This window comes from Canis aureus, chromosome 36 (genome assembly GCF_053574225.1).
Source record: "Canis aureus isolate CA01 chromosome 36, VMU_Caureus_v.1.0, whole genome shotgun sequence".
NCBI classification, from domain to species: domain Eukaryota; kingdom Metazoa; phylum Chordata; class Mammalia; order Carnivora; family Canidae; genus Canis; species Canis aureus.
In genome coordinates this window covers 5321767-5349558 of record NC_135646.1, presented here as the reverse complement: position 1 = coordinate 5349558, position 27792 = coordinate 5321767, and the positions used below count along the sequence as shown (strand labels likewise).

At 49.3% G+C, this 27792-nt stretch overlaps 1 protein-coding gene and 1 long non-coding RNA gene across 2 annotated transcripts in view; one reads left to right on the top strand and one right to left on the bottom strand.

Annotated features, from left to right (window-relative positions):
• The window catches only part of CFAP65 (cilia and flagella associated protein 65), a 32647-nt gene extending 19975 nt beyond the window's left edge, over positions 1 to 12672 (bottom strand). The window contains 12 exon segments of the mRNA XM_077885623.1: positions 1455 to 1592; positions 3209 to 3568; positions 3817 to 4017; positions 4462 to 4727; positions 5126 to 5348; positions 5859 to 6004; positions 6280 to 6479; positions 6648 to 6814; positions 7375 to 7477; positions 10439 to 10623; positions 12509 to 12621; positions 12624 to 12672. Of these exon segments, the coding sequence (XP_077741749.1) occupies positions 1455 to 1592; positions 3209 to 3568; positions 3817 to 4017; positions 4462 to 4727; positions 5126 to 5348; positions 5859 to 6004; positions 6280 to 6479; positions 6648 to 6814; positions 7375 to 7477; positions 10439 to 10623; positions 12509 to 12621; positions 12624 to 12672 (2151 nt within the window).
• A 2822-nt stretch (positions 12673 to 15494) lies between these two features.
• On the top strand, positions 15495 to 26806 carry LOC144306203 (uncharacterized). Its single transcript, XR_013373203.1, has 3 exons — positions 15495 to 15968; positions 17127 to 17262; positions 26192 to 26806. It is a non-coding gene; the product is annotated as an uncharacterized LOC144306203 (long non-coding RNA).
• The last annotated feature ends 986 nt before the right edge of the window (positions 26807 to 27792 follow it).

Here is a 27792-nt window from a genome sequence, read left to right as displayed (position 1 = left end):
GAAACGGAGGTTTCTGTGACCCCTCCTCAAAGTTATGAAGGTCTTTCATTTTAGGGTGCCCTTAAATCATCCTTTGGAGAATTCACTTTAAGATCTTGCTCCAGAAGCTCTGGGATAAGCAGCCCCTTCTAGATGATTCATACAGATGGCTGAGGGGAACCCCACTTTGAGAAAGGGAAAGCCCCAGAAATCCCAGCTTCCAAACATTCCTTAAGCATGTAGGGTATGGCCAGCTGCCGACTAAGAGCTGGGGAGGCCATACAACATGAGGCCCAAAATTGCTGACCAGGGTGCCCTGTCCAGGGGCACGTGTGTGAGACAGTGGGGGGCAACACAGGCCCAGAGTCAACTGGGCAGCAGCAAAGACCACAAACTGTGGGATGAACTGGCCAAGGTTAAGGGACAGGGGTCAGTGAGGGCAACCCCATGCAGTCAGGGAGAGATTTGAGCTGAATCTCGGGGGTGAAGTCAGTTGGGGATTGGAGAGCAGAAGTGCAATTGGTGGTGGAAAGGGGAGCAGGATCACCCCCAGCACAGTGCCCCAAAGTGGCACCTTTCCAGCAACAGGAGGCATAAAGGCAGTGGAGACAAAGGATGGGAAGGATGACAAAGGTAAGGGAGGCTGGGAAGAGGCATCAAAGGAGAAGCCAGGACCAGACCTTGGCTATGTGGCTCCAGGGTTTATGCTTTTAGGCCTTCTGTCATCTGGCCGTTGCTCAGGTAGACAGGGCCCTTGAGGGCTCTTCAGAGAGGCCTGGGGGCAGGGTGGGGGCGCCTGGGTGGCTCAGTGCTTAAGTGTCTGCCTTCGGCTCAGGGTGTGATCCCAGGGTCCAGGAATAAAATCTTTTTAAAATATATTTTATTAAAATATTAATAGACACAGAGAGAGGCAGAGGGAGACACAGGCAGAGGGAGAAGCAGGCTCCCTGTGGGGAGCCCGATGTAGGACTCGATCCCAGGAGCCCGAGATCACAACCTGAGCTGAAGGCAGACGCTCAACCACTGAGCCACCCACACATCCAAATAAATAAAATCTTAAAAAGAGAGAGAGAGAGGCCTGGGAATCATGACAGGGACCAGCTAGCTCCGTGACCCCTACAGGCCTGGGCAATCTCCAAGGGCAGGGGCTCAAGGTGGGTGGCCATATCCCTAGCGGGTGCTCAGTAAACCAGGCACAAACAAATGAAGGAGCTAGAGAATTTTAAACCTCAGTTTGAGAGGCCCAGGGACTATATCAGAGGGAGCTGGGAGGGGCCAGTGGTCCAAGCGCAGTCTGGCCCATGAGAGAGTCCTACATGCCCAGAGCCCAGAGGCTGGTGGTGGGGACGTTGGGATGGCCCAGGAGGGTACTGAGAGGTATCTGAGGCCATCGGAGTGCGGAGAGGGATCTTCAGAGCCAGGCAGTCGCCAAGCTCCCCTGTCCCACCTCCCACTGCGACTGGGGCCACGCTCACCTTGGGGGCATCCAGGGAATACTGAGGGATGTGGTGCTCCAAGAAGGCACCATAGCTATGGCCTCGTGCACGGAGGGTCAGGCACCAGGATGGGCACACGGTGCAGTCCTCCTCGATGTTGTTGTAGCTCCGCAGGACCTGCAAGGAGGCCAGACCCAAGCTGAGAGGCCCGAGTCCGACCCTGCGGGGCCCCCCAGCCTGCCCCCCTGCACTACAAGAGCCTCATGTTGGGCACAGAGAGAGGAGGGGGCTCCCTGGGAGGGCGGCGCAGAGAGCAGCCGTCCTGACAGCTCTGACTGGCGCGCCAGGCCCGGTCTCGGCCGATCCGCCCTGTAATAACCACAACAGGGGAGGTAGGAACAGCACTGATCCTGCAGGAATGTGCCTAGAGAAGCTTCGCTGGCCAACAGAACCAGAACGCGAGCCGCAAACGCAAGCCGCAGACGTCATTTCACGTGTTCTGTTGGCCCCACTGTTTCCCAAAGCGAAACACGGGAAATTAATTTCAGTGATATGTCGATTTACCCCCATAGATGCCGAAGCTGATCATTTCAACATATAATCAATATATACGTGATGCGTAAGATACTTCACATTCTTTTTTTTTTTTTTTTTAATATTTTATTTATTTATTTAGGATAGTCACAGAGAGAGAGAGAGAGAGAGGCAGACACACAGGCAGAGGGAGAAGCAGGCTCCATGCACCGGGAGCCCGATGTGGGACTCGATCCCGGGTCTCCAGGATCGCGCCCTGGGCCAAAGGCAGGCGCCAAACCGCTGCGCCACCCAGGGATCCCAATACTTCACATTCTTTTTGCACGAAGTCTTTGAAGGCCGGTGGGTCTCTTACAACCCATCGCAGTTTGGGCTAGCCGCATTTCAGGGGTTCAGTGGCCACATGTGGCTGGTGGCTGCCCTATCAGACGGCGCAGGGCTAGAGCCAGTGGCCTAAATATCGGGAGGGCTCGGCCCTGGCCAAGCCTCCACATTCCCCCTCTGCCAAGATGTTAGATCGGAGGCAATTAAAGTCTCAGCTTTGGAAAGCCTTCTTGAAAGTTCAGATATGACCCCATTTTTTAGATGAAAAGACCAAGGTTCAGACATTAAGGCACTTGCCCAGGGTCATCTAGCTGGTAAGGGATGCTAATCTTCTCTCAGCCCCAGCATCCTGACCCCTGGGAAAGAACATCCATGTAGGCAGAGCCCACAGGGAAGGGAAAAAAAGCAGGATCAGAGATGAGGGAGCGACCAGCATCTGCGACCATGAGGCTGGGTTGGGCACAGCCTGTGCTCCGAGCCTCTGGCCAAGGGAAGCTGTGCTTGGAGCCCCTACCCCACCCCTCAACTAATGATCTAGACCCCTGACTTGGTCTCCCAGGCTCTGCTTCCTGCCCACGGCTCGTTTGGACGGACTACTTCCTACTTCAAGAACTAGAGAGAAGCCAGGAACCCCAGAGAGTGACTCCTTATGTGCTGAATTTTCCTAAAGGGCTTGACCCCAACTGAGTTCTCCGGAGTGGGAGGCCACATATAAATGAGGCATAGTCAGATGGGCCAGGAAGCCCCTTAGCAAGGCAGCCTTTGAGCTTGGGAGAAGACAAACCAGTAAGGACTATTCTGTGGCCACGGAGGAGCTTGGCACGGAGGGGATGGATCCCAGAGCACCCCCACCCTACTCCCTCAACCCTGCCCTGCCATTCAAGCTTCAGGACAGAGAGGCAGCCCCACCCCTGGTCTCTTCGGCTTGGGCATACCTTATAGACAGCGAAGGCCTCGAGCTCCACAACATACAGACAGTTGGGGTAAGGTGGATGGAAGTGGAGGCGCATGGCCATAGACTTGAGTGGTGGCACGTCGCAGGTGTCTGGGGTCACCCAGAAGGGGCAGTCAGACCTGTGCGTCCAGACCACCGTGATCTTGCCCTTGGTGTGGTTCATCAAGTACAGGGGGACAGGGTTGGGGTTTTTGGGCCCAGGGCAGGCACCAAAATCCACCTCCGTGGGTTCTATGCTGACAGGTGGGGGGAAAATGGCTAGGTCGCTGGTACCATCGAAGAAATACTCAGTCATGGGAGGAATGAGAGGACACTGCAGGGCTGACATGTCCTCCAGGTCCTGTATGGGGAGAGACAGGTGAGCGGGGGCCCAACTACCATTCCTCCTGCCACTGCCCCTCATTTGCATGCCTCTTTCTAGAAAAAACTACTAGGGCTCCACACAGGTCATCCCCAACTACTAAAGGTACCCATAGGGCTCTGAGGGCACAGGACTTGCCAAGAATTTCTAGAGAAAAGGGCATGACCCTGGGGAGGGTAGCCTGTTTGTGTGTGTGCGTGGGGGGTGCCCCAAAGGGCCTGTCAAACCTCAGTGGAAATCATGAGCGCCCCATCCTTATCCTGTTGCAGCTTCTTCTCCCTCAGCATGATGCCCAGGATGTCAGGAGGATAGAACGTCAGGCCCCGTGCCCGGTGTGTGCGGTACCAAGTGAGGTGCTGAGGTCTCAGGATGGCTGGCTTGGTGCTGTCCGAGTGGCAGGTCCCAATCAGGTCCAGGAACAGTGGGTCCTGTGACATTTGTCTGTATAAGACTAGCTTTCAGCCCCCATTTGCCACCTTGGCCAGGTGCCAGCTGGTCAGGACACAATTTGTACAACCTTGCTCACGGCCCTGCGTTGGATCCTCACTTCAAGGCTCTCTACCCTTGCACATGCTGCAGGGGTGAGTCCAGTCCCTCCCCCCCACCTCCCATTAGCAGCAGTGGTGGAAAAGCCCTGGACCCAGCAGGAATCAGGACAAGACTGGCACACCTGCTTGGCTTGGAGGGAGCCGAACCTTCCTGCGCCCCTGGCCGGGGGGTTCTGGCTCCAAAAGCCAGGCAGAGATGATCCAAGCAGAAGTTTCAGAATACAGGAGAGTGATCACCGAGCCCTGTCTTCATGACTGGGCCTCAGGCTGGGCTCCTCCAACTCCCAGGGAAACCCCATCCCCGCCTCCTCCCCCAAGGCTCACCTGGTGGTGGACGAGACAGGCCACCCGGCGAGAGTAGATGATGGGGTGAGTGGGCTGGAAGGTACAGTGCAGGGTCACACGGGCCTTGCCCACCAGGGTCCCAAAGGTAGGCCTGATGCTGAAGACACTCTCTTGGCAGTCCATGGCAAACTGGAAGTAGGCTGTGCAGTCAGACCTGCCCTCAATCCACAGGGCCTGCTCCGAGGTCTGCCCAAGGTTAACCCAGCCAAAGTTGACGCAGTGGTGCTGCAGGTACACCTCAGGACCTGGGTAGAGGGGACGGGGCTCCGTGAGCAGGGCCGCATGACCCACTTGTACTGGTCGGGTAGAGGGGCCTATCAGCCTCTCGGAGGATGTCTCAGGAGGCGTCCGCCTGATGGAGAGTGGTGCTTCCTGGAGACGGAAAGCTGTGCTGGAAAGGCCCAGAGCCCCAGCAACCTGAGCCCACCTCCTCGCTCACCCAGGGGCCAGGGCAGGAACATTCCTTCCAGGGCCCAAATCTGATTCCCCGCCGAGCCCACCAGGGGGCAGCAGACGCCCAGGCTGAAGGGAAGGAGGCCCCAGGCCCTTCTAAGGAGCCCAAGAGCCCTTCCCAGCCCTAAACGTGGGATTGCTCCTGTCCCGGCGGAGCAGCAGCAGCGCAGCGTCCTGGGGCTGCCAGTACCTCTACAGAAGCCAACGACTTTGAGCAGGGTCTGGGAGGCACAGCCAGAGGGCACGATGGACAAGTAGTCAATAGCTCTGATGTCCAAGGTCTCTGGGTGGAAGAACACGGACACGGACTTCTTCTCTCCCGGGGGCACGTTGCCATGGGTCGTGGGGCAAGAGAAGGCATGATCTTCGGCCAGCATATCCGGGGCCACTTCGATCCTGAAGGGAGCGCTCACCTGTGGGGCCAGGTGAGGGCAGGAAGGGTCAGGTCAGGTCACAGGTCACAGCTGCCTTGAGGCAGCGTCTTTCCCAAGAGCCCAGCTGAGGGGGTGAGGGCAGCGAAGTCCAGCCCATGGCCCACTTGTCAGTTTGAGCATGGAGGCCACCTCCACCAGGAGGAAGGAAGGGGCCAAGCTGTGCGCCTTGCCCTGGGACGGCCTGGGGGGCACTCTTTTCTTTCCCCAAGGTACCACAAAGACGAGCTGTGGTCCTGGGGTTAGATCCCCTAAGGGCTGCTCTTGGAATGGTTCTCGGGGTGGCCAAGGAAGACTCCAGCCCAGCCCCCAGCTGAGAAGAGAGGAGGGGACTTGTTGACACGTGTATGTATCAACAGCCGTGGGTTAATTACATGAGGCTTGGGGCCAAAGGTATGGAGAGAAAGATGGCATTTTGTAAAGGGGATGGGTTTTAGGAGCAGCCAGTCCTGTGGTCCTGCCCCATCCTCCCCTGGTACACAGGACGCCTACCACCGAAGGGTTGTACAGCTTGATCTGCCTCTCCACGGTACAGCCCACGGAAACAGAGCCGAAGTGCAACACTTTCTGGGCGCCTTCAGCATCCTGGTCCTCTGGTCGCTTCTGCTTTATGCTCACCAGCAGTTGGGCGCATTTGGCTGGGGCAGAGATAGAGGAGTCTTGGGAAGAAACCTGTGTTGCCCCAGCTGAGTCCCTTGAAAGAGGCAGATATCCCCAGGGAGACACTGGTCTGCCACAGGAAGGAAGGCAAAGAAAAAGCAAAACCTGCAAGGCTAGGGGAAGGGGGGAAGCTGCTGGAGGTCCTGTGGAGGAGAGGCCAGTGGAGGAGGTTTCAGGAGGAACTGCTGAGGCTTTGAGACCCAGGGTGAGGCAGTAGATGGGCTCTGGGGACAGGTGAGGGGTTGGGCCTCACCCACAGCCCGCAACTGGATGCTCCTCTTCTGCTTGCTGCCCTTTCCGTACCAGCACGTGGCCTGTACTTCATAGATGATAGCCACAAGGGGATGGAAGGTCACCTTGGTGCAGGAAGCCTGGCCCGGCTCCAGCAGCCCCGTGGTGGGCAGTATATGGAATGGGCTGGGGAACTCCCAGGTGAAGAAAGTGGGCAGGTCCCTGGAGGGGAGTGTAGATCAGAGCCACCGGGCTCATTCTGACCACTGCCCCTACTTCAGAAAGGCAGAGATGCTGGGCCCCTTTCTCCCTGCCTTCCCCCACCAGCACCTTGGGACCCTCCTCACCAAACTCACTCTCCCCACCTTGAGCCTCAGCCGCTCCCCTCACCCCACATTTTCCAGGCAGAACCAGGCCTCAGCCACGTCCCCCACAGCACACATGGGCAACTCTAGGAATGACGGGCAGGTCAGGTTGTGGCAAGGTAGGGTGGCCCTCAGGTCCACATAGAACATTCCCTCTTCTTTCTCAAACCAGAGCTGGTCCGCATACTCCTTCTGCAATGTGGGAGGCGGGAGGCAGTGGCTGCTCAGTGATCTCTGCATTGTAGTTGGGGAGCACACATCCTACCCAGGCTCTTGGCCAGGCCCCCAACACGGTCACTGAGGGGTGAGCTGGGCCAAAACCCTCCCTCCTCAGTCTCCATGAAGAGATAGTTACCTATCCTCTAACACTGTCTCGGTCTCAGAAATAGGAGGCCTGTTTAGTGAGGAACAAAGTACTTGGGGGAATGTTTTGAGGAGTAGAAAGAGGCTAAGGAATCTAGGGCTTCCTGGCAGCTGATACAGTAGCACAGATTTTAGCCCCCAACACCCAACAGGGAATTCCCCCTCAGTTTAATGAGTTTAGAGTTGGAGCCTCTCCCGGGCTTGCAAGCTGGAGTTTTGGCTGCAGCCAGTAGGATGTATAAGTGTATGTCTTGGTTGGGGTGGAGTGTAGGGGAGAGTGGGGACGGGGGGGGGGGGCAGTGCTCCCTGTTGCTCTCCTCTGCTTCCTGTTCCAAGGTCATGGTGCCTGTGCCCCTCCCTGCCTGCCCCCTCGCAATGGCAGACCTTACCTCCTCCAGAGGCCTGAAGATAATGGGGAGTGTGAAGGTTATGCCCGGGCTCAGGAAGATGGGCTGAGGGATGACTGTGAAGAAGAACTTCGTCTTGGGGGGCCTGCAGGAGAGAGCCAGGGGCTTAAGCCCTTCAGGATCACAGCTCAGAAAACAAGAAGAATCCCTGAGTGCTGAGCTGGGGGAAACCAAGCCTGAGAAGAGAGGGGTTGGGATGCCTATCCAAGCAGAGACCTAGGCAGGGCTGTAGAGTTCCACATGGGTCAAAACCATAGATACTGCAGACTTCAGAAATATCCACAGGAAGATGATACTGCAAATAACTCTACACCAATAAGTGTTAGAGTTTAGATGAAATAAACCCATTTCTAGGAAAGTATAACTTGCCACAATGGACTCAAGAATTAGATAATAAATTTCATGGCCATCCTACATAAGGTCATCAAAGCCATTGAATAAGTAGTTAAAAATCTTCCTGCAGAGAAAACACTACACTGGATAGCTTCACAGAAAGTCCTGCCAAACATCTGATAAAAAATAACCCCAGCCTTACCTTCCCAGTAATATAAAATGAGGAAACACTCCCTAACGTATTCTTTGAATCCATCACAAAGTTTTTACCAAAATCTGACAGAGGCAGAGGGAGATGGAAAATGATAGGCCTATCTCTCATAAGCAAAGCAAGAGAGCCAAAAGAATATAGCAACATAGAGAAAGAATACTGAATTCTGACAAAGTTGAGCTTACTCAAGGAATACCTGGTTGGTTTAGCAGAGAAAATCAATTAATGTAATCTACCAGGTTACCAAATTAAGACAGAAAAAAAAAATCAAGTGATCATCTCCATAAAGAGAAATGTTAGATAACCTTCAATATGTTTATGAGAAAAACTCTTAGCAAACTAGCAATAGAAGGGAATCGTCCTTAACCTGATAAAAAACAAAACAAAAAAACCAAGCCAAAACAAAAAGCTATAGGAAGCATCCAAACCAATGGTGATACATTTGAATTTTCCCAACTTTGAGATCACAAACAAGACAAGCATAAGCATCAGTGGTGAAGGAGATCATCAGGGAAAGTATACTTTTCAATAAATGGCTTGGGGACATTTGGACATTTGTTTAAGGAAAAGTGTCATCACATCCCTACTTAAAACCATTCACAAAAATCAATTCTGTATAAATAAAAGACAACCATGAAAGGCAAAACTACAGAGTCTTTAGAAGATACTATAGGAGACTGTCTTCATGACCTAGGCATGGGCAGAGATGGATTTCTTAAGCACGATCCAAAATGGCACCAACCAGAACATAAAAAGATTGATACATTTGATTCCTTTGAAATTAAGAACTTCAATTCCTCAAAAGACATGATGAAGAGAGGAAAGGACAAGTCACCGGTGGGAGAAGATATTTATAATACACAACCAATAAAGGATTAGTAGCGATAAAAACTGCTATTTTTTTTAAAAGACAGGGGTGCCTGGCTGGCTCAGTTGGTAAAGCGTGGGACTCTTGATCTCGGGGTCATGAGTTCAAGCCCTCCGTGAGGGTGGAGGTCACTTAAAAAAAAAAAAGGCAATCTAATAGAAAAAAGTGAGTAGAGACTTGAACAGGAATTCCACAGATGAAATGGTCAATAGCAATATGAAAGGCAGTCAGCTGTCTCAGTAAGCTGGGAAATGAAAATTAGAACCAGGAAAAATTATCATTGTTGGCAAAAATTTTAAATGCTGACAATAGCTATGGCTGGTAAAAATGCGAAGGTGTACGAATTCATGCATGGCTGGTGGGAATATAAATAGAAATGAGTACTCTGGAGAAGAGGTCAGCTTTATCTATAAAAGGCAAACATATACATGTTCTAGGTCACAGCGATTCTATTCCTATGTATCTCCCCTGGGAAGAACCCCTGCAAGTGAAGACCTACATGTGAATGTTGATAACAGTCCCAAACCACAATCAACCCAAACGTCCCTCAGCAGAAGAATGGATGAATATATTACAATATAATCATTTGTTGGAATATTATACTGTGATGAAAAAGAATGAACTAGGGACGCCTGGGTGGCTCAGTGGTTGAGCATCTGCCTTCGGCTCAGGGCGTGATCCCGGGGTCCTGGGATCGAGTCCCACATTGGGCTCCCTGCATGGAGCCTGCTTCTCCCTCCACCTGTGTCTCTGCCTCTCTCTCTGTGTCTCTCATGAATAAATGAATAAAATCTTTAAAAGAAAAAAGGAATGAATTATAGTTGCATGCAGATGAGTCTTACAAACATAACAAAAACAAAGGAGTCACAAAAATATACCATCCTATTCCACTTAACATCAAGTTCATAAGAAGGTAAAATTAAACTACTTCATTTAGGGATGCAAACACAGATGGTAAATCCATTGGAGAAAAGCAAGGGAATCATTATCATGAAGTCAGGAGAGTGGTTACCTTTATGTGCAGGGAAGGTGTTCCAACAGGACAGTGACACATACATTATTCAATAAATGGCTTGGGGACATTTGGACATTTGTTTAAGGAAAAGTGTCATCACATCCCTACTTAAAACCATTCACAAAAATCAATTCTGTATAAATAAAAGACAACCATGAAAGGCAAAACTACAGAGTCTTTAGAAGATACTATAGGAGAATTAATATATTCCATTATTAATCTGGTCACATGGGTTCTACTTTCAATAATTATTCAAACTGTGCATGTTTTATATACTCTTCTAATTTTATAGGATAACTTTATTTTTTTAAGATTTATTTCAAATATTTCAAATAGAGAGTGTGTGTCTGTGTGTGGTTGGGAGGGGTGTAGAGAGAGGGGGAAAGAGAGAATCTCAAGCAGACTCTCCACTGAGCAAGGAGCCGGAAGCAAGGCTGATCTCAAAACCCTGAAATCATGACCTGAGCCAAAACCAAGAGTCAACACTTAGCTGTCTGAGCCACCCAGGTGCCTCTAATTTTGTGATAATTTTAAACTTTTTTTTTTTCTAAAGAGTGACTGCTTGGGGGTGGGGGCTTGAGGGCTTAGGGGCTGGGTCTCTGATCCCTCATACTGGTACCTGTACTTCATCTTCTGAATTTTCAAGGTTAGATTTTTCAGTGCCAGGTTCTTGGTGATCTCTTTCCCTAGCCTCCAGCCTTTCCACTGCAGCTCCTCGGCCACCTCGATGCCCCAGATGACCCTCTTCTTTGTTTTGCTTTGTTTCTTTGGAAAGCACACGTAAGTATCCATTAGGCTGGTAGGCTGTTCAGTTGGTAGGGGTCGGGGGGAGAAAAAAGGACACAGAAGCAGGGTAAGATTCAAATACACAGAGAACAGGCTAAGATCTCCCATCTCCAGAAAGTAAGGAATTACCCTTGGCTCCTGGGGGCGTGGTCTGGAGAGAGAAGGTGGGGGGCAGGCAGGCCCTGGAGTCAGATATTACCATCTCTGTGGTTGCTGAATCTCCAACTAGATTCTCTGTGACTCTGCCCCGGCAGCCTTCCCGGGGCCACTCCATCTGGCACTGAGCAGTCTTAGCTGGTCTGCTCTGTTCCTCAGATACCAGTCCCCTCAGGTGCTGACTTTTCCTTTCCTTCCTTTCCATCCTACCCTTTTGCTGCAGAAGCTTCTCCTAGCTGGTGTGGCCTCACCTGGACACTTGTGGAGGCCACAGGGATACTCTACAGTTCCTTCTCCCGTCCCTCAACTGGCTGGTGGAGCAGAGGAAGGAGTCAATTTGCCTGCAACAAACTCCCCACCCCCTGCGTTGATGTGGGGGCCGCTCCAACCACTGTTCCTGATGATGCTAGAGGGGCAGTGTGCCAATGCTTCCCATTTGTAATGGAAAATCCTTCCTGAGTTGATCCGTAGCCCCCCATCTAACTGAGGAGGGAGGGGAATGGAGGGGAGAAAACCCTGCTGAAGGGAAGATGAACAAAGAATCCCTTCCTACCACAGTCATTTTGACGAACACTGCACTCATCACCATGTTATTTTATCCTTGGCCAAGTATTGCTTCTATATTGTCACTTAACATAAAGATATATTCATCCGTGCGACAAATGTTTGTTGAGTACATATCATGAGCCAGACACTGTGCTAGGTGCCAGGATTACAATAGAGAACAAGACAGATGCATCTCTTCTCTCTTGGAGCTTACACTCTCAGTTTAAATATTTACAGAGAGTGTCAGATGGCCAATATAGTTATTTTCCTTCCTGGTTTGCCCATGGAGGAAAGGTGACATGGGTGAGCAAAGGTAATTTATCGTAAATATCAGTTGGTACATCAGTCAGGGTCCAATCAGGAAAACAGAAGCCACTGCAGGTGTTTAGAACAAGGTATTTAAAGCACAACCAAGGCATAGTGAAGTAACCCAGAAGCCAGCAACATCGCACTAGGTTAGGGGAGGTACTGGGGTTCTCAGAACCCCAAGGCCTGTCTGGTGGGGTTTGGAGTCATGGGGAGATGCAGCTGCTGCTGGGAATACTGTCACAAACGTGGAGGGGGCGGGGAGAGAAATACCCTGGTCCTCCCTTCCTCCCCACTTCCAACCTCCTGCTGGCTCAGCACAGAGCAGGGAAGGGTAGTACGTGAACATGGGGCAAAGAGGCCCACCAGAATGGCAGAGACCGAGGGGTGAGGTGACCCCCCAGTCCTCAGGGAGGCGAAGGCAAGCACCATCGCCTCTAAGGAGATACAAGAATCCATACACACAACAAAGACACACTCTGCACCACACACAGTGAAACCTCACAGTCACGCTTCTAGACAACCACCACCTGCCCCTGTGCACACACAGACAACCCTGAGGGCTGCAAAAAAGTCAGCAACATTTACATATTGGTCAAAGACAAAGTCCTAGGGGTCAAGACCAGAAGAACCTTCTGAGGGAAGAGAGAACCATTGACTATCTCTCAGCTCCGACTGGCACCTCATGAGAGTTCTTCACATGCACCCGCATCCCCCACGGTCACTCTTGCTACTGCCACCACTCCAGGTAGCTTGGTGCTCAATGTGTGCAGGGTCTAGGGTTGGGGTTTTCACAGGGGGAGTCAGGTTCTTCCAGATTCCTACCCGCCCAGCCCTGCCACCTCTCGCCCGGCCCTCCTGCCCACTGCCCCGCCCGCCCTGGCCATGTCCTCACTCGGGCACTGGTGTTGCTGCTGCTGCAGGCACTCAGTGCCACACTGCTGCCAGTGATAGTGGGGATGGCCATTGTACTGGCACTCAGGTAGGACCCAGAGTTCATGGTGTAGTCCTGCTGTCCCTAGTCTTCATTGGGGGGCTTGGGGCTGCCCGGATGAGCATCAGTCACCTGGAACACAAGTCCAAGGGGAGCACTCTGGCTAAGCCAGGAGTTCCTGCCAACTCAGAGGTAGGGAGAGACCAGAGGGGAGACAGGAGGGACATTAGAGAGAGGCTCATGGAGTAGACCTGCTATGGCCATCATTATCATGAAGGAGGGCCTGCTTGCCAGCTGTGGCAACAAGGTATGAGGGATTAGCAATGGACCTGAATACGAAATCCAGCACTTTGCCCAGAGGCCTAGAAACTCACCATTCAGGACAGGGACTCTGGGATGGGGCCCATGCAGCCCTGCCTGCCACGGCCACACTTGGCATTTCTCAGTAAGCCCCCAGTGTCACTGAAGCAAACGCATTACCTTTATCTAGATTTGCCCTCTACCTGTTTCTTCTGAATGTGTCTTGCTTCCTGTGAGAAGGAGGAGAGGGGCAAAGAAGAGGTTAAGTGAGACTGGATAGTTCTCAGTCTCTTGGGTTTCCTCTATCAGTGGGCAACCTGTGGCCCAGGTGTAAAGTAAGCATTCACCAAAATAATCACTCAATCCAAAGATAAGTGAATCAACTTCTAGAGCAGAGGATCCACAAAGAGACTGCTGCTGGAAAGTGTATGCAAATATATGCAAATATTAAATGCAAACCATATGCAAAATATCATATATATGGAGAAGTGCTTTTTCCCAGGGAAAGTGTCCACAGTGTCCTTTTGAGTGTCCCACTCAAAAGGGTGTTTGATCCTGTTCTAGGGGACACACATGGGGCCTAGACTCCAAATCCCCTCCTCCTTTAGGAGACCTCCTTCAGCACACACACATCCAGATGTGGCTACCATACTGGACAGCGTCAATCTAATACCTTTTTGAACATGTATATTTTTCAGACTATTTGATATCCTTCCCCACGTCTTTGAATAACAATCTCAAAAATAGTAACAATTTCTACATGACATTTACTGAGAGTTTATGTGCCAAGCAGTGTTGTAAGGCCTTCTCACGTATTTTAATTTTTTTAAGACTTATTTTTAAGTAATCTCTACACCTAATGTGGGGCTCCAACTCACACGCCTGGGATCAATAGTCACATGTTCCACCAAGTGAGCCAGCCAGGTGCCCCTTATGTATTGTAATCTCTACAACAATTTATGATGAGATGTAAGCTGTCTTATTTGGCCTAAAATCCCTTTTCAAGGCGCCTGGGTGTCTCAATTGGTTAAGTGTCTGACTGTTGATCTCAGCTCAGGTCTTGATCTCAAGGCTGTGAGTTCAAGCCCTATGCTGGGCTCTACGCCGGGCAGGAAGGCTATTTAAAAATAAATTATCTCTTTTCAAGTTTGGGGTTCAACTCCTTATTATAACATATTACACTTTAGTTAACAATTTTATGGTCATCCTTTAGAAGTTACACAATTTCATCAGACACTCTCCCATTCAATCCCCACCACCATCCAAAGCAAAAGATTTTGATGATTTAGTTTTTCCTAATTGGTAATACCAATTATATTGATATTATATTATATTACCAATTATATTGGTAATTGATATTATATTATATTACCAATTATATTGATATAATTGATATAATTAATTGATATAATTGATATTATATTATATTACCAATTATATTGATATATCAGATATTCTGAAGGAATATCTTAGATTCATTCACTCATTCACTCACAAAGCATTTGCTGAATGCCTGTTATGTACAGTGCTAGGCAATGGACAAGACAGGCAAGGCCCCTGCTGTCCACTGTAAAGAGGATGTTCAAAAGGAATCAAAGAAACACAAGCTGGGGAGGCAGGGAGGAGAGTCCCATCACTTTTCTGCTATTGGATAGCTTCGTGGTCCTGCCTAAGTGAAGTTTGTGATCTCAGGGGATTCTAGATAGCTACTGCCTCACAGCTCTGAAAATGTCTCCAGTCAACACAGGTAGAAGAAATTAGAGACAATGGGGTAGAAATCCGGTCCAGATCAGGTCTTAGGGCTGAGGGAACAGAGCGCTGGTCCTGGAACCAGGAGAGCTGGGTTCCAGCATCTGCTCAGCTTCATTGAGATGGGCAAATCTCTCCATCTCCTTGAGCCTCAGTCACCTCACCAAATAAGGGTTATCTTATTTCACAAAGTTTATGTGAAGCTGAAATGAAATGACAAACTAATGTTACTGTAATTAACAATCACAACTTCCATACCAGGCTGAGCTAGTCTTCCAAGACACCCATCTGCAATCACTGTGAAGACAATGGGCAGGGTAGTTGTTGTTTTTAAATTCATCTTAAGGAATATATATAATATATAATATTATATATATTATATTAAGGATATATTATAATATATAATACATTCCTTAATATATATTATATATTATAATATATCCTTAATATAATATATATAATATTATATATTATATTAATATATATTAATATATATAAAATCAACTTCTTTTATTTGCCTCATCTCCAATCTAAACATTCCTAAGCTCACCAGTGGAAAAAGTGGCAGGTCGTCGCGTAGTGTGGAGTGGAAAAGAAAGCGGTAAAATGAAGTGATAAAAATACTTAAGGTCGTTCCTCCCTTCTCTAGGAGATCCCCCAGGCTGATCTCGCCCCACTTTCAGCCCCACGGGGCTCTCTGAGGACCTGGAGGGGACCCCCGGCCGCAACTCCCCAGAGGAGGAGGTCTCCCGGGACAGATACCTTCTGCAGCCACTCGCGCCGTCCCGGGTCCTGGGACCAACTCTCAGAACTCACTCTGCCGCCATGTTGTCGTCTCCATAGAGACAGGACGCTCAGGACGCGGCGTCTCCCGTATCCCAGGACAACGACGGCATCCGGGAGGAGTCATGGCTCAGAGAAGGCGAAAGCGCCGCCCAACCTAGAGTGCTTACCCCTTTGGAGTTCTCTGATTTTCCCTGCTAGCCGCCCCTGAGCTTCTGCCGGTCGCAACATGTCACGTATAGCGTCCTAGTGGTCGCGCCGCCCCGTCAATCCTTATTTTAGGAAGACGACCAAATTCATGGGAGCTTACTCCATGGGCTCCGTCACCGGAGTGGGAGCCGTTCCAGTTGTTTCCGGACGCGCGACCGTGACCTAGGGTCGACATCTCCACCGGAACTTCAGTCTGTGGTTGCGATTGCTAAGTTAAAAGCACCTCGTTGTTATTTCTCATTTGCATGTTGCTTTACAACTGGAGTCCTCTTGCAGGTGGGAGAGAAAGTGTCCTATCCGTTTCCTGCCAGCATTTCCTCCTCCCTGGCACCAAGCTCTTTCCTAGGGATCTGGAGGTGAATGCATGAAGAAGGCGCTGGTATGCTAATATGGGTTCTTGGAAGCCCACGTGTTGATTTGTAGGCATTGGCTTTGGGGAAAAGGTCTGCTAACAAAAATTCAAGGGAGTAAACTTTAGAGTAATCTAATTAGCTTTTTAAACGGATTTATGAATTGGGCAGCGTCCCGTCTACCCGGTAGAAGGGAGCTCTGGGGAGTTGTGCAAAATGGAAGGTTTTTATAGACTGGAGGGTGTGGGATAAGATGTTATTAGAAAAAGAAAAAAAAAAGGGATTGTTTCAGGCCAGATAGCCTTCCTTCATAGGGAAAGTTATTGCAGATCACCTTTATCTTCCTTTGGGGGTTGGAGAGGGCACTTGTAACAGATAACCTCCTTGGTACTGACCAGAAAATTCCTGTCTGACCCGTTAAGACTACATTTCTAGAGGAGGTTGAAACTTGGCCCAAGTGACACCATTTTGAGCCTGTGGGGTTTTTTTGTTTTGTTTGTTTTTAATAGCTCTTATTTGGTGAAGACTCCTTGGGTGGGTGAAGCCTCAAAGTTCATTCATGGGCAATTAAAGATGTTTCACTATCCAGGACAGTGATGGGGGGCGGTGTTACAGGGAGAGGGAGAGACCTTCGTGGTCTAGGGATAAACCCAGAAAATAAACTCTCATTTTAGGAAGGTTGACATTTACTGTGAAAGTAAACAATGGATGGACTAAGAGTGCCCTGAGTTGGCCTGGGAAATCACATAGCCAGAGTCTGGCTCAACTGGAAAGAAGGGGAAGGCCAGGGGGCATATGAAGTTATGCCAGCACCATTAGGTCTGGAATTTTCTTGGGATCAAGGAATGTGGAACTCAATGAGCTTTTCACCGGTTTTAATGTTATTCTCAGAATCTGAAACCTACACTTTAGACATGACAACTTCTGTGTAGTTTCTATAATGATTTCCTTTTTGTTTTCCTCTATGTTCTTTTTTTTTTTTAATTTTTATTTATTTATGATAGTCACACGGAGAGGGAGAGAGAGAGGCAGAGACATAGGCAGAGGGAGAAGCAGGCTCCATGCACCGGGAGCCCGACGTGGGATTCGATCCTGGGTCTCCAGGATCGCGCCCTGGGCCAAAGACAGGCGCCAAACTGCTGCGCCACCCAGGGATCCCTCCTCTATGTTCTTTTTGAAATGGTCAGCCTGACTCAGCTGGATCTTAAGCGCAGGGAAAGGGACCTGTTTTTCCATTCTTAGGCTGAAAAGAAATGGGAGCATTGACTCTGCAAACAGACTTGGTGGTAGCCTCAGGAATCCCAGCAAGAAAATCCCAAGAAGGTGAGAGAGCTTATGCTGGGGGCCATGTGTGCTTGTGCCTCTTCACTGAAGGAGTGTCCCTCCACAGCTCTGGTGTGCCCAAACCTTGCTGGATTCTGGGCTTGGGACAATGGAAAGATATTCTTAGTAGGGCCCCTGTGGGCTCTAGTTTTATGGGGCTCTGGCTGCCTTCTGAGAATTCTGCTGGAGAGTTCTGACCTTGATGTGGTGGACTCCTAGGGAGAGGTCCAAGCCGGACTTTGCTACAAGAGGCAAACAACACAGAAAGGGGTGTGGCAAAGGGTTGAGTCTCAGGAGGAGAGAAAAAGCTGAGTTTCCTTTGGAAGTCCCCCTTTCCAGGAGCCCAGAACCCATGGGGGAAAAAATGGGTGGTAGGTCCTGGTGACTGTGTCTTCCATGGACCCAAGAGGACAACAAGGTGAGTACTATTTGGTTCAAGGCTTGAACAAGGGTGGGTGATGATTCAGGAAATTGATGAGGACCAGGTTGTGGGAGAAAAGGAGGAAGGAGGATGGGTAGTAGACAGACTAGAATCCTTTTGTCTGGAAACCATTGCTGGGGTAATAAAGATAAAGCACACACTCAGTAATTTGGGCTTCAGCACACTCAAAAATATCTTTCCTAAGTCCCACCTCCCTTCCACCACCAAACAGACTAGAGGAGATCCTGGGCTGGGAAATCAAACAGACCTGAAATTAATCCTGACTGTCACTTACCAACTGACTGTGTGACCTTGAACAAGTCACATGACCCCTCTGAACCTCCATTTCCTCAACTGTTACCTGGGGATAATTAAAAAAGCTGGTGTAGTGGGGCACCTGGGTGGCTCATCCAGTTAAGCCTCTGCCTTCAGTTCAGGTCATGATCTTGGGGTCCCGGGATTGGATTGAGCCCTGCTTCGGACTCCCTGCTCAAGGAGGAGTCGGATTCTCCCTCTCCCTGTCCCTCCCCCTGCTAGTGCGCGGCTCTCTGCCTTGCTCACTCTCACTCTCTAACAAGCAATAAAATCTTTTTTAAAAATTAAAGAAAAAAGGCTGGTGTAGTGAGTGATTGAGTGATCAGGCATGTGAAAAGTATTTGACATATGGTAGACAATAAAATTAGATGCACATGCAGGCACACAGGATGTTCACTCACTAAGTGGGATGTCCCTAAAACTAAGCCACTCAGTTTACTGTGCACCCTCCTCTCCCACCACCTCCCAGCCTCTCTGTTCCACACTGGAGAGCCAGGAAGTTTTTCTCCTCTCCACATCTCCTTCTTTGTTTCTACAAGATGGAGCCTCCCTTGGTGCTCTGGGTTGGAGAAAGACAAAAGGAGGTGCCAGGGTGCCTTCCTGTCCAGTTACCAGGTCAACCCAATTCCAGCACTTGCAAAGTCCCCTCCCTCTTCCTTCCCTGTAACTCTGACTCCATTTCCAGTGTTGGCTCTGAAATCAGGTCTGCATCCAAAATGTACTTAACTTAGGGGAGGGAGATGAAGAGGTGAATCCTCTCACAGAAATTTCTGACTTCTGAAATTAGTGAGGTAAGTCTTCCAAGCCCAGCCTGAAGGGTGAAGAGTAAGAGAAAGCTGCAGCTAAGAGAAACCACCACCTGGGTGGTTTGGGGGCTGGATCTAAGAGCAGGTATGGAACACTCTGCATTAGAATGCCATGATCCTCTGAAACTGCTGGGGTTGGGGACCGTCTGTCATGACCTCCAGTCTGAAAGGGCTGCCAAGGCACAAAACTTGGCAGGAGCTAGAGGGAAGACTGTCATATCACAAGAGAATTCAAATGAAAGAGTTCCATTCTTCCACCCCTCACCCCTGCATAGGGTTTTCTACCCTTTTGTGCCAGCCCAAACCCCCTAGAGAACTTGCTCCCTCCATCCACTGTTACCACCAAAGGGTAGCTAAACATGCAAGCCAACATTAGGGGGATGGAGGGGAAAGGACATGAGGCTTAATCCCAGGAGTTCAAGTTCAGGTTCTACCTTCTGAGAGCTGGGTGATTTCAGACAAATTGTTAAACATTCCAGAGGCTTAACTTTCCTCATCTGTAAAATGGAGACAAACAAGGATAGTACTCAAAGTTCCTAACAATTGGTAAAGTATGGCTACCAATCTATAAGAATGGGTACCAGCTGGCCTTAGAGGCAACGCGGGGTCCTGATTGCTCTCACATTGTGTCAGGTTTAACAATTTGTTGTTGGAGCAGCAGTGGAGGACTCAGCTAGTGACTTTCCCAACTGGTACCAAAGTATTGGCAGATTTTAATAACCAGTATAGCTATAGTGGATAGTATTAGTTACAAGTGAAACCTAAGGGAAAATCCTACCTCGCTGGCTACTCTATACACAGTTATTTATTTCAAGCCCAAACTTGAAGTGGCTGCTCCTTGGTCTAACTGCTCTTCCTTTCTAGTCTGAGCAGTGCTCCTCTGTGTTACCTTTCCCAGCTGTCTTCCCTAGACCATCTCCTGCTCTTTCCAGCTACATGCCTTTCTGGCCAGCACCATGGACAGCTCTGGCTGACCAGGCTGTCCCCTTCCTCTTGCCTTCTGTTCCCACCTCTCTGACCCACTCCAGTGTGGAACCCCCCTGAAGTATGAATTGAATGAGGGTCATACTTGAGAAGACAGTACAGTGGAGTGATTAAGAACCAGCTCTGGAGTAAAAAGTTTGAATTTGAATCCCAACCCCATCAACTCTCAGCTGTATGATCTTGTTCTTTTGCCTCTCTATAAGACCCAGTCCGCTCATCTGTAAACAGGGAAAACTAACACCTAACTCAAAGATTGAAGTTTAAGTGTGATAAAAGATTTAAAGAACTTAGCACCGTGCCAGCCTTATCATATGTTCTAAATAAAGGAAGAACACCATTATTCTGTTAATTGCCATCCTATTTAATTCCTCAAACCCTTTTCTAATCCATTTCTGTCCAGAGATCTCTCTCAAGTAAGAGTATCATAACATGACGACTGGCTCAGTGCAGCTGGCCTCCTTTGGGTGTGGAAGTTGGCTTGGACTTGAAGGGTGATGCGGGGGGGGGGGTACCTTTGACTGGTCCATAAGGTTCTGATTTAGTAGAATTCTTTTTTTTTTTTTTTTTGCATTTAAAAATTTTTGAATTAATTTTGGATGTATGGAAACATCACAAAAATAGCACAGAGATTTCTCATAAACCCTTCACACAGACTTCCCTTAGGTTAACATCTTACACATGATTATAGAACACTTATCAAAACTAAGAAATTAACCTTGGTACAATGCACATTATCAATGGAAGCAGAGAATTTATTTAGATTTCACAAGTTTGTCCACTAACATCCTTTTCCTATTTCAGTATCCAATTCCTGATCTTACCTGGGTCATTTCCTGAGTCTTTCCCTTGTCTTTTATGACCTTGACTCTCTTAGCCCACTGTCAATTATTTTGTAGAATGTTCCTCAATCTTGAGTTTATTACATCTGATTAGAGTAAGCTATGTATTATTGGTCAGCATAATACAGAGGTGCTATGCCCTTCTCAGTGCATCATATCAGAGGGCACATGATGGCACTATGCATTGCTGGTGATGTTAACTTTGTTATTTGGTAAAAGTAGTGTCAGGATTGTCCACTGTCAGCTTGTTACTTTTCTCTCCTTATTGGATTTTGATTCTGTCCATCTTTTGCTTCTCTAGGATTAAGAGTTCAAAAATCAAGAAATCTGTCCTCGAAGTAACCTTTCTACCCCTACACTCCCAACCACTCCTCTGAGACACACCCATTCCCTAGTACCAGCCTGGTCACTTTCTTCTGAGTCTTCTTAAGTCTGGCATTTGGAAGCATGTGCAGAAGCCAAATGCAAACACACCTGGAATTTATAAGGGCAATACGGTGCTTCTAATCTGGTTTCGGGGACCTTCTTGTTGGGTCCCTGCAAGTTTCAGTGTGCAGGGGCACTCTAAGAAAGTGTGGTCAGCAACTGTCCACAGAAATGTCCAGCCTATCTCTCAGGTCTGGCCTCACCCCTTGAGCACTTTTTTCAACATGTAGCATTCTGGGTTTTTAAAAATCTGTAAGAGAATTCCTTTCGTTTGGCCATGGATGATTCCTTACTACCCACTAGCCCAGATCTTCTTTCCTTCCAGAAGGTTCTTCATTCCTCCATGAGTTTGCTATCATCAGAGATCCTGCTACTAAAGCAGATACATAACATACTTCTAATCAATTGAATGTGGAGAGATCTACTTACCCAACCCTCCCTTTTGTCTTCATCTCTATTTGCCCCTAGGTTATTCCAAATCAGTCTGTCCTCCCATACTGCTGCTTTAGAAGATCAAGAGGTAGGGCACCTGGCTAGATCAGCTGGAAGAACATACAGCTCTTGATCTCAGGGTTGTGAGTTCAAGTCCCATTTTGGGTGTAGAGATTACTTAAATAAATAAAAAAATTATTTTTTCTAAAGATTTAATTTATTGGGGCACCTGCATGGCTCAGTTGGCTGAGCATCTGCCTTGGGATGAGTCATGATCACAGCGTCCTGGGATTGAGCCCCACATCAGATTCTCTGCTCAGCAGGGAGCCTGCTTCTCCCTCTCCCTCTGCTTGCTGCTCCCCCTCTCTGTCAAATAAATAAATAAAATCTTAATAAATATAAATATTTCATCTATTTATTAGAGAGAGAGAGGGAGGGAGAGAGAGAGAGAAAGAGATCATGACCTGAGCCGAAGGGAGACACTTAACCGAATGAACCATGCAGGCTCCCCGAAATAAAAACTTAAAAAAAAAAAAAAGATTAAGAGGCATCACACCTCCTCCAGCCCAATAGTGACTCTATTTAAAAAAAAAGATTCATTTATTTATTTTAGAGAGAGACAGAGAGGGAGGGGCAGAGGGAGAGAGAATCTCAAACAGCCTCCTCACTGAGCCCAGAGCCCAACATGGGGCTCGACCTAGGGACCCATGAGATCATGACCTAAGCCAAAACCAGAGTAAGATGCTTAACCAACTGAGCTACCCAAGGGTAGCCCATGATTCCATGATTAAAAGTTTTTGTGTAAGAGCATCAAAGGCCTTAGAAGATGCCTTCATCTGTTCCCATTCCCTCTTTGCCTTTTGTTCTGGTTACTACTGATGTGTAGGAAATCACTCTAAAACTTCAAAGTTCCAAACACACATTTTATTTGCTTATGATTTTGTGGGCCAAGAATTCAAGAAGGGCTTGGCCAGCCAGTTCTTACTTAGAGTCTCTCATGTAGTTACATATAGATGTTGGCCAGGGCTGCCCTCTGAAGGCTCCACTGGACATCCAAGATGGCACACTCACACAACTGACAATTGATGCTGGTTGTGGCCTGGAAGCTCCGCGAGGCTATGCACAGGAACACCCACCCACCTGTAGCCTCTCCAGTTCAGCAATCTCAGGGTAGAACCAGGCAGAAGCTATGTGGCCTTTTCCAAGGAGAGAGAGTGTCAAATAATTTGTGGGCATATTTTTAACCATTGCCACTCCTACAAGCACGGGATCCTCCTCTCACAGCTTCTAGAACATTATTCCCCCCAGGACTACCTTCCCTGATGGGTCCTTGGCCACCCTGACCCCATCAGATCTTTTAGGTTGAAGTTAGAAATGCCTTCCTCCCATTCCTCTGGGATGGTGAGTCCCACTTCCTTCAGCTGCTGGACGGCACCTGGGTTCTGGTCTGGACTCTGCTACTGTGTGACCTTGGGCAGGTCACTTCACTTCTCTGGCCTCCATGTCTTCTCTGCAAAGTAGGAATTAGGCACAACCTCACTTTATAAGTTGTTAGGATTTTAAAAGATAATGTAAATAGCAGATTTAGCATAGCCAATGCTCCTGATTATGAAAGACATAACTGTGGGCAAGTCATTTCCCTCTTGGAGACTTGATTTCTGAAATGGAGATAATTCTCTTAATCCAATTCCCCTGTGTGGATGCGAGGGGGCTCTTAAATGGACTAGGGGGAGGGCCAGCCCGCCAGCTGAGCCTTCCTGATCCTAATCTGGCCAGGAAGCCCCCTGCATCTATGCCCTTCTGGGGCCCCACGCCATGTGCGTGCGAGGTGGCCAGGGTGTGGCTTGGGGCGGTACAGTGCACAGGGCGGGCCACTATCTGCCCCGCCGGCCTTATCAGATCCGGGCTGGCCACAACTCAGCCCCATGGAACAAAGAGGCTTTGAGAACCAGGCTGGGGTGTGGGACGTGGGGCCGAGCCCCATCAGGCACATTCCACCCAGGGGGCAGAGGGCACGGGGTGGGGAGATGCTGCGGCCAATCCCAACCAGAGAGGTTTCTCCAGGGTGGGGGCATCCTCTCAGGTGGGGAGCAGGGCCTGTGCCCTCCCCCAAGGGCCACCATTCTGGCTTGTTTGGGGGCATTTCCTGCTCCAGCCCTTCCTACCAGGCCCACATGGGGAGCAGCATCCCCCAACCCCCAGCCCAGCTCCCGTTTCCTCTCCCTGTACCTTTAGCTCCAACGGCACCAGTCCCAGTTCCTGAGCATGCCCTGCATTCCTCTGCGCATCTGCTTCCAATAATGTGTCCACCTACCCTTGCCCCAGTCACTCAGCCTAGAAGGCAGCAGCCCAAAACCACTTGCAGGAAGTCCCCAGACATTGGGGTCATTGAGCTCATCCTGTCCCCGCCTCTGTCTAATCGCTCTGCGCTTCCTCCCATGTGACACTGTAGGGAATTTCTCTCCAAACTTTAATCACAAGCCTCGATCTGCTGAGCCTGGCAGAATCAGGGACTAGAGTTAAGGCTGTGCAAGTTGTACATTACATACGGGCTCTAGGCTGGGCAGGTAAGCAGGCCTGCAATCCAGGTGTGCTGATACCCCAGTGTGCCTCCTGCGCTAGGCTCTCTCCTACACAGGCTTGCTGGCACCAGACCAGAAGAGTTGCCTTTTCTAGTTGGATCATTTTGCAGGGCAGGGAGGGAGGGCTTTGCTCAATTTTTTGGTGGAGGGGCTCCCACTTCCAGTTCCCACACTGGGGCTGCCAGTCCTAGCAGCAGGCCTGATTGCCTAAAGGATTGATTCATTCAGCTCTGCCATTCCCAGCACAGCGGACTGTCAGAAACCATCCCCAGGGCAGCATCTTCAGGTGAGTGCAGTCCCACAGCTTCGGAAGAGCCATCCCTAGGGGCACTGGGTCTTTCTAAACCAGAGAGGAGGCTGCAAGGACAGCGCAGGGATGGGTACCTGAAGGAGTGCCTCTGCATGGACAAGTAGGAGAGCCAGGTTGCAGTGGCCCCTGGGTTGAGGGGCAGTCCATCCAGGCAGCTCCATAGGCCTCCCAGCCAGATTCCCCACTTTGTCTCCTGTTCCCCCACACTCCAGGCCTCCCTATCTCCAGTTCTCCTGGAGGACTTGTATGCTAGGTACAGGTGTTGCATTTCACCTGGACTGGGCTGCAAGGGGCTACTCTGAATCTCCTCCCCATGTATTCTCGATGGGGCAGGCAGCAGAAGGAGAAAGCAGGAGACTGTAGGGTGCCTCGAACCCAGGTAGACCAGCCTTGGGCAATGAGGAGAGAGGATATCTATATGGGAAAACCCTGGATGTCTCACCGACAGGTGCAGACTCTAAGGCCAGAAAAGAGCCATGGTCAAGGGCTCTAGGCATAGGGGAGCTAGGTCTCATGCTTAAACACCTGAATTGAAAAAAAAAAAAAAAAAGGGATCCCTGGGTGGCGCAGCGGTTTGGCGCCTGCCTTTGGCCCAGGGCGCGATCCTGGAGACCCGGGATCGAATCCCACGTCGGGCTCCCGGTGCATGGAGCCTGCTTCTCCCTCTGCCTGTGCCTCTGCCTCTCTCTCTCTCTGTGTGACTATCATAAATAAACAAAATTTTAAAAAAAGAAAAAATAAATAAAAATAACATTTAAAATAAATAAATAAATAAATAAATAAATAAATATAAATTAATAAACACCTGAATTGACTCAAACCCTTTCCTCAACCTCACTACTACCTAAACTGGCTTCAAGTCCTGACCATTCTACTACTAAACATCTACAGTCCATCGCCTTATTTCTGACCCCATGGATACCTCTTCAGTCCAGGCCACCAGCTTCTCTCTCCAGTAAATGGACCCCTTGCTTCCACAGCTGCCTTGTCTGATTCATCCTCCACACTGCAGCTGGGCGAGCTTTCTAAAACAATTCAGTGGCGAACTTTCCTGACTTCAAACCCTTCAGGCCCTCCCCACAGGCCCCCAGGCTCAAGTCCAAATGTGTGGCCACATAGCTTTGTGATGCTGACCTGGCAGGTCTTCCGAGCCCCTAGGCTCACTCGAGCCCTCAGTTTTGCATTTACTGTGTTCTGAGACTAGATCCCTTCCTTTACTTACCTGCCATGCAAAGCCCTCCTTGCCCTACCTGTAGCATCCTCACCTCCAGGAAGCCTTCCTAGCTCCCAGCCTCTCCATGGGACTCCCATAGTCCCTGTGAGCTGTCAGCCACAGCACTCAGCGCACAGCATAGACACGCCTTCCCAGACTGCTTCCTACCACCCAAGAGTGGGGACTAACCGCTTTCCCTCACTCTGGCACAGGACCTAACACAAGAGTATCCAGTGAATGATGACCAGACAGATGAAAGCAGGTTACGATTGTGGACACAGCAGCCTTGGGGGTTGCACTTGACCCTGAGAGGAGAGGCAGGCGTTGGATCAGTAGCTGCCTGAACAGTATGGTTGATCCTCCTCTGGGCCTTGGCATTACAGACACCGGGGCAAGATGGGTTTTGATGGGAGTGATTGCAGCCATTATACTGTCGCCGCAGGAGATGACTTCCCAAGCTGTCTCCCTATGTCTCCCCACTCGCTTAATGTGTTCATATCTGGTCCCAGGATTCCCAGAAAAGCTGTAGAGCCCCACCTCCACCTTAAGGTTGGTTTTTGAGGGTCTGAATTCAGATAAGTTTTTTTCTGAATCTTTGCAGCCTTCTCTATCTGAAGAATGGATGTGTTTCTGGACAAAGCCCATCTAGAACAGAAAGGTTGGGGACACCAAATGGCTGTGTCTGCAGGATGGAGTGTGCTCAGGCCCAGTGGGAGGGGCAGCTGGACCCCACAGGAGAAAGCCTCTCTCTCTTCCTGCCTCTCCCCTCCCTCCTTCCTCCTACCTTCTGTCTCTCCCCAACCCCCACAAAGAATGTCTATCAGGGAGAGAATTGTACAAGTGAATGGACAAGAGTATCTTGACCTTGATAGTCTGTTTTTCACTGTCAATGAGTTCATGGACATTCTGGTCCATGGGAGCCTGGTCCATGGATGTTTGCCATGAGTCCACTCTAGATGTGCTGACAAAACTGACTTCCAGCCTGAAATGCTGAGAGTGTCTTCCAGAGAGGACCCAAGTTCACCAAGGGAAAAGCCTTGTGGTCAAAACAGTGGGCCCAATGGCGAGATGCATGGGTTCAAATCCTGCTTCTGTCACTTGCTGTGTCATCTCAGGCAAGTTACTTAACCTCCTCGTGCTTCTGTGCTCTTCTGGAACATAGTAATATGAAGACATACACCACCTAGGGTTGTTACCAGAATTAAATGGCTTCATATAAAGCCCTTAGAAAATATGTGGTGATGGTTAGTCTTTGGTGATCAACAGTTGTCGTTATAGCCTGTGGGGGGCTATTTCCTCCCAAATGACACAGTCTCCACGTCAACGAAGTGTTTCTCTGGAGTCTTCCTCTGTGGAGGTGGGAGAAGGGTGAAGTAAGAGTCTGAGCAGTCATCCCTAACTTAGTGATCTCTGTAAGAGGATAGAACCTGGACAGTGGTGTGTTTTAGCAACTGCCTCTTCATGGTCAGGGGAACTCTACTTTGCAGTTTCCGTGGTATGAATGAATATTCCTGCCATGGCCTATTTCAACCGGCTTACTAACTGGCTGGCAATTTAACAAGTGTACCCTGGACCTGGGAATCTCAGCTGATCTGTAGTGAGATGAGCTCAGAAAAACCTGCCTTGGGATAGAGAGACCAAGAGAAAATGAAGAAAAGCGTCACTTTGTCTTGGCAACAAACTGGGCTTCTCTAGACTAAGCAGTTTCTCAAAATGTGGTCCGTGGACCATCTGCCATGTTTGGTGTCTTCATAAAAATAAGCTCCTGGGCCTCACTCCAGAGCTTGTATTAAAGCAGAATTGTTTGAGTGGGGCCAGGAATCATTTTTAAACAAGCTGCCCAGGTGATTCCAAGGTTTGAGAACTGCTAGGTTAGAGACTCCTGAGTTATCCAAGAAGTCAGAGGGGCCAGGAGGCAGATGTGAATTCTACAGAGTCTTTTCATACTATGGTCCATTGTTCACACCAAAAGATGAGAAACCCAGGCCTTGACTAGGCACAAAATGAGGCAGTTCGAGATGAATAAGGTGACCGTGGGCTAGTTACTTCAGTTCTCGCTCTGGTCCAATAGTGTTTAGGGCAAACTTTGAGGTCAGCATGTGAAAGCCTTGCCTGATACAGAGCCCAGCTGTTTATGGGGACTTTGCTGGGCTGCTAGGTGAGGAGGGCCTGCAGAGAAGGTGGGAGCATGGGAGCTTTTGT